The following is an 11,031-nucleotide window of genomic DNA, read 5'->3' as shown; positions in this document are numbered from 1 at the left end:
ATTTTTGTATTGGTTTTGATCTGGGTCGGTTTAATTTCAATCGGGATTGGTTCAAATTTGAAAATTTTCACAAATTCATTTCAATTTCTTTTTAAAATATGATTAATATGTATATAGTCTTTCCTTTTTTGTGATTTGTTTCTTGAGAATTTTATCCATAAAAAATATCAATAAAAATAATTGTTCTATTTTCTTAAATATTTTTATATTAAAAAAATTTAGAATGCCCCTCTGACTCTTCTTGATATGTTTTATTAGATATTTGTGCACTTATTGACGACAAAATCTAAATTCTAAAACATCTTATTTGCAAATAAAATTGTTTAAACATTTTCTCTCAGAAAATACCAAAAAAATCATATGAAATAATTAAGAGCCAATATATATCAATCTTTCCCTGCTTAAACCAATTTTAAAAGAAGTGCCATAAATATCCCTAAATAAATTTTGTTGTACCATTCCTCCTTAAGAGAGGATTCAAAGATAATTAATGCACACCATTATCACTATTGAAATGTGCTATATTGCAGAATTCTGATCTCAAGTCACCACTCGGTAATCTCCTATCACTTTTTATCAAAAGGAGCAGATTCATGCAAACCCCTTAAATTGTCACGGACTTAATATCCGTTAAAAAGTTTGTCTTTTTTAATTATTTAACTCAACCAAAGTATTTCATCCCATTTTAAGGAAAAAAAGTATTCCAGTTTAAAAAGAGAGCATTAAAATTCTAATCTATCAAATAATATGTTCAATATCAAACTGTTTCCAATATATAATAATAATTCTTTTCTTGCTTTTTAACATAGGAGACTGATGTGAGGTTTGAAGCTGCGTTTTGTGACATCCCATATGGAAAACTACAGAACATGTTTAGAATTGCCTACCCTGCCTTATTCATAGCATTCAATATTGTGTATTGGATATATTTCCTATCTGTAGACTGAAACAACAATTCAATAAAGAAGCAAATTTTTTCTTCACCTTGATCAGATACAGTTTATATAAAGTTAGTTACTATATGTATAATCATATATTTTTACACAACTCAACATACATTTCTTTCAACTGACCTTCAGAAAAATGATGTTGGATCGCAATCATCAAACACCTCATCTTTTGTCAAGTACAAATTGAAATTCAGCTTTAGAAAAATAATTTACACTTTTTACTTAAAATTCCTCCCCTGATCTTCAGTTATGATTGAGACCTCAACCGACTCAAACCATGAGCAAAAGAAAAAAAAATCACTTACATGTAGCTTGTAATGGACTAACAATCAGACAGGTTTGGGGGGATTTTTATGGGTATAAATCTGCAATTTCATTTGCCGTGTCATACACAAGTTTCATCATCAGATTTCTATAATATACTAGTACAATAAGGCATTAAAATATGGCAAAGGTCTTTAGCATTTTATCATATTTCACAATTATAGCTGAAGGCCCATTTTCTTATAAAGCACACATATAGTTTTCTAGAAATAGAGAGAACTGTGCACCACATTGTATGTTCGGGAGGAGTTGAATCCTTACTTGGGCATTTTCAAAAGCTCTTGGACAAATGACAGGAATAAGTAGCAACAGAATGCCTATAACATCATGTCTGATTTGGTTTTATTCATTTTTCTCCAGTTCATTTCAAAATTAAAGTAAATGCATCCAGACAAAAAATATCATAATGCTAAGAACTGGTTTTCCTGTGTATCTGAGGTGCTTCATCTTTTGGGTCAAACTGTTCCCAGAATTCCTCATCAGGATCACAGAGAGAGGAAGCACATTGAACCAAGTCATTTAACTGTAGGACTTTGAAATGTTCAAACTTCCTCCCACTTTCTTTGTCACAGTCTGACATTGTTGTGTTCTGAAAAATATTGTGACCAAATGATTGTCATTAAATCATTCAAAATATTTCATGATTTTCACTTTGGATATTTTACCTGTCTAGTAGATCATTTTTGATGAGTTTTTCTGTAAGATGAGATGATTTTTTTTTTTTTAGCCAATGAAACTTGTTTGTAAATAAACAACAAAAATAAAATACATGTATGCTATATTATTGTTTCTCTGAAGTATTTATATTTGATTATGCCAATATATTTTTGCAAACATAAAACTATTCAGCAAAACAGAAAAAAAAAATTGTTATAGGTAAATAACTTTTGTTGTCCAATTTTTGTTATGTTTGTAATTTATAAATCGAAATTAAAATTCATCCAGTTGTGTAGCCATTTCATTTGGAAATGAGTTTATCCATATAAATTTACATCCACTGAATATTATCTCCTTTATTTCTTTAATCCAGGGTCGTTTATCAATACTTTAATGGCACTAAGCAAACCACCTGTACAGATTTCTTAAGCAGTGGCTCTTCCATCAGTGAAACATACAATGATGTACTTATCAATAATACAATATTTAACCTTAATCCTACTTTATATTATTATTTATACAGACATATATATAAAAATTAAATATTTTCTTCGTTTGTTACATGTAGTCTGGGAATTAACATTGCATAAAAAAATTACATAATCTATGTAAGCAGGTTATGTATTTTTTCTGCAACAGTTGTTACATTAATTCTCATACTAACAACCAAAGGAAGACATTTAATTGTTTAAATAACCTCACCTGCTGATTGTGTGCCACAACAATACAGTGATTGTCCATGGTATGTTCCTCGAAAGTCCACTCAGAAAGATGCACTCCATCAACTTTGAGAAATGTGTCTGTTGTCACTACATTTTCTTCTAAATACTCTGTATTAAATGTAAAATCTAGCCGACTAACTTCAAATCCAATTCCCACACCCAAAGCTTTGACATAGCTTTCTTTAAGGCACTGAAAGAAAAGGGGGAGATGCTATAAAAATGAGGTATTTATTTTTGATAATTTGCTTTGTTTTAGTTCACCAAAGCCAAAAGCACAAGTGAGCTTTTCTGTAACTTTCAAAATTTTAATATTTATTTCCAAACCATAGCATTTTAAATGAACTTGCCACAAAGACTCTCTGTGTTAAGATGATTATAGTTTATCAAAATAAAGGTGTGATAATTCAGAAAAAGATAAGAGAAAGTTTGTCCTTTGTTAAACTTTCTTAAACATTTCTCAAGCTTTGGCTTTTGGGTCATGCTGAGGCCACAGCAGGGAGGTTAAAATATATGTATTTTGAGAATAGATAAAGAAAAAAAATTCATCAAAGCTAAAATTAGATATATGAGCCAAATATCCGTATTTATGTTCTCAGGACAAGAGTGAACTTAAAATAGCATGCCAAAGTTTCAGAGAGGAATATTTAGTGATTTTATTTATGAATCTTTGAAATTTTTTACACAACAATCTCAATGCAACATCCTCATTACTGTGGATTCTAGATCATTCAAATTATGGTTCTCATGATTAATGTCATAATGAGGTGAAGTTTTTCAAAAGTAGGTCAAACTCCAAGGTCAAATTAAGTCAAAAAGTCAAAACAAGAAGTCTGTGAGCGAATGCTCACTAGTAATAACCCCGCTGTGATGTGAATATACACTCAAATGTTGACATTGAATTCATACAAAAATGAATCCCACCATTTGGCATGCCTAAACAAAGATCATGCTAAAATTACAAGCATCTGCACTAAGCAGTTGCTGAGAAAACAAAGACAGAAATTTGGTACGGACAGACGCATGTATAAACAGGAAGTTGACATCGGATTCAAACAAAAATGAATCCCACCATATGGCATGCCTAACAGAGATTGCTAAAATTTCGAGCATCTGCGCTGAGTAGTTGCTAAGAAAACTGTGACGGAAATTTGATACGGACTGATGCACGGATAAACAGGAAGTTGAGATCAAATTCGAACAAAAATGAATCCCACCATTTGGCATACCTAAACAAAGAGTGTGCTAAAATTTCAAGCATCTGTGATGAGTAGTTGCCGAAAAAACTGCGACGAAAATTTGTTACGGACAGACACACACACAGACACACGGACAGACACACAAGGGTAAAACAGTATACCCCCCTCTCCTTTGGAGCGGGGGTATAAATATTTGTACATGTACCCAAGGAAAGTTCTTATCACAAGGAAAACACATTTTAAATATGAAAGCCCTAGAACCAACCATTCAAAAGTTATAGCCAAGGATAAAGTCTGTTAAAATTTTGCAAAAGTGGGTCATACTCAAGGTCAAGAGGTCAAATATGTTTGTACCCAAAGAAAGGTCTTGTTACAAGGAATACATGTTTGTGGACAAAGAGACAAAGAGACAGACGGACTGAGCAAAAACTATATGCCTCTGATGTTTTATTATGGGGGCATAAAAATGTAAGCTGTTTTTAGTGGTAAACCTGGTTTAAAAAGAGGTATGAATAGAGAGCTGAATTACCCAGAGTCGATAGAATGTTTTCAGCTGTTCCCTTTCCTCTGTTGATTTTTGTATCTGACTCCATTCAGATTCTGTAAACTGACGTCTCATTGTGTGAAAGAATTGTGGCACAGATGTTCCTGTAAAATATAACAAGAAAATCAGTATTCAATCATTTATTTTTGATACACAATAAACAAAATAATAATTTTTTGTTAAAAAGCTATAAATTGATTTAATAACAATTTTTTTAAAAAAATGTAAATGTATATAGAAATAATTCTAAAAAACTAGAAATATGTCCATAGGACATGAATGCCCCGTCGAGGGTATATTAGTAATGCAACATGAAAATTTGTATTAGTGTATGAAATTTGATGAGAATATCTTGAATAGTTTCTTCAAAATTGAAATTGAAATCTGAAAAGTTGGTTATAGATGATAAATTCTTGCCAAATTATGTATAAGTGTTTTGATGCAGTTGAATACTTCTCACAAATATGTATCAGCATATTAAGTTTGATAAAAATATTTTTTATGGTTTCTTTAAAATTAAGGAAAATGCAAATCTAAGAAAAGTGAGGTCAAGGTCACAGGAAAGATCAAGGTCAAATGTTTTGATGCAGTTGAATACTTCTCACAAATATGTATCAGCATATTAAGTTTGATAAAAATATTTTGAATGGTTTATTTAAAACTGAGCTAAACACTAATTTAAAATAAATGAAGTTGAGGTCAAAGGAAAGGACAAGGTCAAAAAATGTTGATGCAGTTGAAAAGGTTACATCAGTATGTATTAGCATATGAAGTTTGATAAAAATATTATGATTTCTTTAAAACTGAGTTACACACAAATTGAGAAAAGTGAGGTCAATGTCAAAGGAAAGGTCAAGGTAAAAAAATATTGATGCAGTTGAATAGCTTACATCAGTATGTATCAGTATATGAAGTTTGACCTTAATTTAAGAAAAGTGAGGTCAAGGTCAAAGGAATGGTCAAGGTCAAAAAATGTTGATGCAGTTGAATAGCTCTCATCAGTATGTATCAACATATGAAGTTTGATAACACTGTATTGAATGGTATCTTTGAAACTGAGCTAAACACTAATTTAAGAAAAGTGAGGTCAAGGCCAAATGAAAGGTCAAGGTCAAAAAATGTTGATGCAATTGCATAGCTCTCATCAATATCTATCAGCATGTGAAGTTTGATAAAAATATCTTGGATAGTTTCTTTGAAACTGAGCTTTGAACAGAGCTAAACGCAAAGTGTGACGGAAGGAGAGACGGAAGGACGGAAGACGGACATGACAAACACTATATGCCCTGACCATATTCATGGCAGGGCATAAAAACAACAAGATGTAAAATATGCACTTTGAGGGAGAAAAAATGCAGAAATATTTACATGCAAATGCATTTATAGATTTCCAATAATAATTAAACAATACTCGACCTACGGACTTCATACTTCATGACATCCACACCAATAATTCCACTTTTGGAGGCGGCCAACACAGCGTAATCCCCATTGTGTGACACATTAAAACTCAGACTTCCTTGCACTTTGTTGACTAGATATGGTTTGCCTTTCTCTGTTCTTCCAAGCTTTATTTCTTTGTATGGTATGTCTAAGCAGTCTGCAATGGCTTTATGAATCAAAAGTCTTCCAGCCTGAAACATTGGTGAAAAATTACATGCTGTCCATAAAAAAAAGTCTACATCTCAAACATCCTTCCCACTAATGTTCTATATATATAAGTGAGCAGTCCTTATCTTTAAAGATGCATGGATAAATATTTTTAACTTTTAAGGCCAAATAAAAAAATATGTGTGGTTCCGGTTACCTGACCGTCCCTATTTTATACCCCCCACCCTAAACTTTTTTTTTGGCAATTTTCATATTTTTTCCAGAATTTTCCCAGATTTCTATCAATGGCTCCGGTTTAAGTTTTAGTTTCAGCAATGATGGCCTCCTTGCAAAACATATAGTGTTAGTGTTTAACAGTATTAAATCCAAAGCAAGCTAGCATGTAGGTGTCCTCTACCAATATTGACTAGTATATTATCACACCACATCTAAATGCCACTTGCAAAGGAGTGATAGGTATTATTTAGAAAAATTAAGAAAATCTTTTTGTTAAAAAAAAAAAAAAGACCCTACCTACCTACCCTAATTTTTTTGGAGGTGTAACCGGAACCACACATATTTTTTTGTTTGGCCTAATACCCAGACAGGGTTGATCAGACAGGAAAAAATTGACAATATTACTAAATGCAGTAAGTAAACATAAATTTGTTATTGAGGTAAACAAGTTTTAAATAAAAAAAATCTACAATGGTTTGTTTGTTTGTTAGAGACAACTAATGTACATCTTAAATCATATGCATGGAGAGTGAAACAAAATGAGAATTATATATACATGTATATACTACTGCTAATAAAAGTAACTGAAATAATTCAAATTTCTACCATTTTTATGCCCCCAGATCGAAAGATCCCGGGGGTATATTGTTTTTGTCCTGTCTGTCTGTTTGTCTGTTTATCTGTTTGTCTGTTTGTCTGTCTGTCTGTTGTCAACTTTTAACCTTACCCATAACTTTTGATTGGTTGGAGCTATGACTTTCATATTTCATATGTGTATTCCTTGTGACAAGACCTTTCTTTGGGTACCATCATATTTGACCTTTTGACCTTGACCCTGGAGTTTGACCCACTTTTGCAAAATTTTATGAGACTTTAACCTTGGCCATAACTTCTGAACAGTTGGTGTTTGGGGTTTCAAACTTCACATGTGTATTCTTTGTGACAAGGCCTTCCTTTGGATACCAACAACTTTGACCTTTTGACCTTGGAGTTTGACCTTCTTTTGAAAAACTTTAACCTTGGCCATAACTTTTGAACAGTTGGTGCTTTGGGTTTCAAACTTCACATGTGTATTCCTTGTGACAAGACCTTCCTCTGGATGTCAACCACTTTGACCCTTTGACCTTGACCTAGGAGTTTGACCTACTTTTGAAAACTTTAACCTTGGCCATAACTTTTGAATGGTTGGAGCTAGGGCTTTCATACTTCACATATGTAATCCTTGCGACAAGACCTTTCTTTTGGATACCAACCACCACTTTGACCTTTTGCCCTTGACCTAGGAGTTTGACCTACCTTTGAAAAACTTTAACCTTGGTCATAACTTTTGAACAGTTGGTGCTAGGGCTTTCATACTTCACATATGTAATCCTTGTGACAAGACCTTCCTTTGGATACCAACCACTTTGACCCTTTGACCTTGACCTAGGAGTTTGACCTACTTTTGAAAAACTTTAACCTTGGCCATAACTTTTGAATGGTTGGTGCTAGGGCTTTCATACTTCACATATGTAATCCTTGTGACAAGATCTTCCTTTGGATACCAACCACTTTGACCTTGACCTTGACATTTGACTTTTATTTAAAAAACTTTAACCTTGGCCATAACTTTTGAACAGTTGTATCTAGGACTTTCAAATTTCACAGGTGTATTCCTCGAGACAAGACCTTTCTTTGGGTATCAACATTTTTTATCTTTTGGCCTGGATTTTGACTTGCATTTGAAGAAACTTTAACCTTCGCCATAAGCTGCCATACGGGGGCATCAGTGTTTCACAAACACATCTTGTTTTTTTTCTAATATATGCTCAATTCTACAGTTTCTATATGTGAGATTAATATATATATTAGTGTTGTCAACGAATACCGGTTAATCGGTTAATTGTCGAAGGATGTAAGTATCGGCTAGTAAAACTTCTACTCGGTTATTCGGATATAAGACATTATACAGTGTGAAATGTATATTTTGTTTTTAAATGTATATCAACATGTCACCAATTTTATTTACCGTAAGTCTCCATGCATTTTACAAATACGATAGATTTGTTTTGATTAGTTTTCACAGTTTAATTAATGGCTTTGATTGTCAAGGGGTATACAAGTTTCGAAGATCTGAGTACAAAATCACATTATTTATTACTTTTTAAACAAGATGGCACCCCAAAACATCAAAATCATTGAGAACTTTTCAAAGAAAGGACGATTTTAAATCCATAAAGTGTAAATATTTGGAATGGAAAAATATTAAGAAATATTTTAAAACACGCAAACAGCCAGCTAATATGGAATATTTTCCTGCACAAAGACAAACTGCTCTTGTTCAAGTGACATTCAAGAATAAAATTAATCTATTAAGAAGCTGTTTGTTTATAATTGTAAATAAGGTTCACAAACAGTGCGTGTGTTGTTTGTTTTTAATATATACTGGTATATGAAGGAAAGTTAAAATGTAGAAACATTACATTTATCACAGATACTATACTAAATGTGTATGTGCAGAGCAAGGATGTTTTCAATGTTCAAGTGTAAGTAAAAACCATCCGAGTAACCAGGTACTCGATTGGGAAAGTAAGCGAGTAACCAGTTACTAAAAATCGTGCGATTTGACAACACTAATATATATTTTTTGTTTTACCATTGCAGCTTTAGCATCTTTCTTGAAGACAAATCTTTTAATTCTCTCTCTCTCCTCATTCTGTATACACTGTCCACAAAACATCCATTCCGATCTCGTTGGCTGCCAGGCACGGAAATTAAAAGCCCATTTTATCATTTTCTAGCTTTTTGTATCTTCATTTCTCCTTTGAAATAAAAAAAAATCATTAACACATACACATTTTCTAATACAAACCATGTTATTCCTGTCAACTCTCCTCATATTAAATGTCTACAATTACAGTGATATTGAACCCTCTATACTGATTGTCTACAAGTATTTTTTTTAAAATCCTATTTTCGGTTTATAAATTATTTAAAAGAAATTCAAATTTTTTTTACTGATAAAGTTGAACTTCGGTATCTCCAACACCAATATCTGGAATGCAAAGGATATGTCGAAGTGATTTTGAAGTCTCAACTACCTATTATTTTTACCCTAGATATCTCAAATCCTCAGATATCTCTCAGTTTTTTCTCGGTCCCATTAAGTTTAGGATAACAAGGTTTGACTGTACTATAGTTTATCAAATGTCAATACAAGGATGGAGACCATACATTGTTAATCTTGATCAGAAGATAATTTAGTTTACTGCTACCAAATATTAAATTGCACTGGGTAGATATGGAAGGCTTTTTAAAATTCCATTTCCAAGGCTATTAACCCAGAAGGAGAAATGTTAAAATGGGTCACTTCAATATTAATGTGATAAAATAGTTGACATACATCCGAGGCAAATGTTTTGTTGGTGGACAGGGACCAACGGTGACAAACCCTGACAAAGGTGTATGGGCTGCTTCCAGCATATCAAAAAATACATATTTATAAAAAATAAAATAAAATAAACGAACTATTTTATATGTTTTTTTTTTACAATATTTTTTTACAGGCCGGGAGCAAATCCATATGCCTACTTGACAGTAACCCATGTCGATTTACCCAAATGGAACCCAAATGGACACAAATGGAACCCAAATGGAAATCAAAATGGACCCAAATGGAAATCAAATGGACCCAAACGGAAACCGAATGAAATATTAAATATATTTTTCGTATTATCAAGTTGTTACTTATTTAAAATGATGAAAATAATGAACTTACAAATGGAGAATATTAATTATTCATTTCTTATATATTATTTTAAACTACTAATTAAATTTCTTTAGTATTCTATATATCTGCAAAATTATGGGGGGGGGGGGGAGACAGGCCCCGTGCCCCCCGCAAAAGTTATTACAAATATAAAAAAAAGATTAATTCGTATTCTAAAATACAATACCAGAAATGAATAATTAACATTCTCCATTAGCAAGTTCATTATTTTCATTATTTTAAATAAGTAACAACTTGAGAATACGATAATATGTGTTTAATATTCCATTTGCGTCCATTTGGGTTTCCATTTGGGTCATTTGGGTTCCATTTGGGTCCATTTGGGTAAATCGACGCACCCCGTACGACGTAGAGTTTACAAAAAGTAATGAAGAAAATGTTTAGATGCCAGTATAACAGAAAATTTCTTGGTAGGAACATGTGTGCTATTTTCTTTAGCTAGTCTACACATAGAAATCACGAATATGGGATGAAAAGTTTAAGAGTAAGAGTAAGTTCAGTAACCCATACGAAGTGGAATTCATGTAGGAAATGTTTAAAGGCCGATACAACACAAAATTTCTAGGTAGGAAAAATGTAATTCCGGGAGTAGCCGAAGGTAAACTTTTCATCCCATGTGTAGACTAGCTAAAGAAAACGGGGCAACAATACTATATTGAAGGTTCTATATATACCTGCTACGAGTTGTCTTTTTTTAAAGAGGTGCAAATAAAGATAATACCAAAAAAAAAAAAATAATAATAAAATAAAAAAAATAAAATGCAACTAACTAACACGCATTATACACGCCATTTTAAATAGCTTGTACTTGCTGTGTGACATTTAAAAAATCAAAGAAGAAAAAAATACTGCTACAGAGACCTAGAAACCTATTTATGAAATGGTCAAGCCATTTGGTCATTCAAAAGTTTAAAAGAATGTTACTTTCACGGGAATCCCTTGTTATTCATTCAAAATATTAGTTTTGTTAAGACAAAACTGACAGTGGCCTACATCTTCTTTATGTTTTTGGTAAGAAAATAATCCAGGATTTTAACTGTAT

General features: G+C 32.3%; 1 protein-coding gene across 1 annotated transcript; it reads right to left on the bottom strand.

Annotated features, from left to right (window-relative positions):
• Positions 1-1,581: 1,581 nt before the first annotated feature.
• On the bottom strand, positions 1,582-9,031 carry LOC133192589 (L-aminoadipate-semialdehyde dehydrogenase-phosphopantetheinyl transferase-like). Its single transcript, XM_061328580.1, has 5 exons — positions 8,856-9,031; positions 5,814-6,027; positions 4,379-4,497; positions 2,634-2,843; positions 1,582-1,863 (listed from the first exon to the last, which is right to left on the bottom strand). The coding sequence occupies exons 1-5, from the start codon at positions 8,991-8,993 to the stop codon at positions 1,684-1,686; spliced, it is 861 nt and encodes a 286-aa protein (XP_061184564.1). The 5' UTR covers positions 8,994-9,031; the 3' UTR covers positions 1,582-1,683.
• Positions 9,032-11,031: the final 2,000 nt, after the last annotated feature.

Source organism: Saccostrea echinata, unplaced genomic scaffold (genome assembly GCF_033153115.1).
Source record: "Saccostrea echinata isolate AGI-Se365-2 ecotype Australia unplaced genomic scaffold, CSIRO_AGI_Sech_v1 ptg000025l, whole genome shotgun sequence".
NCBI lineage: Eukaryota > Metazoa > Mollusca > Bivalvia > Ostreida > Ostreidae > Saccostrea > Saccostrea echinata.
Note: the sequence above shows the minus strand (reverse complement) of the source record. Positions and strands in the feature narration are given on the sequence as shown.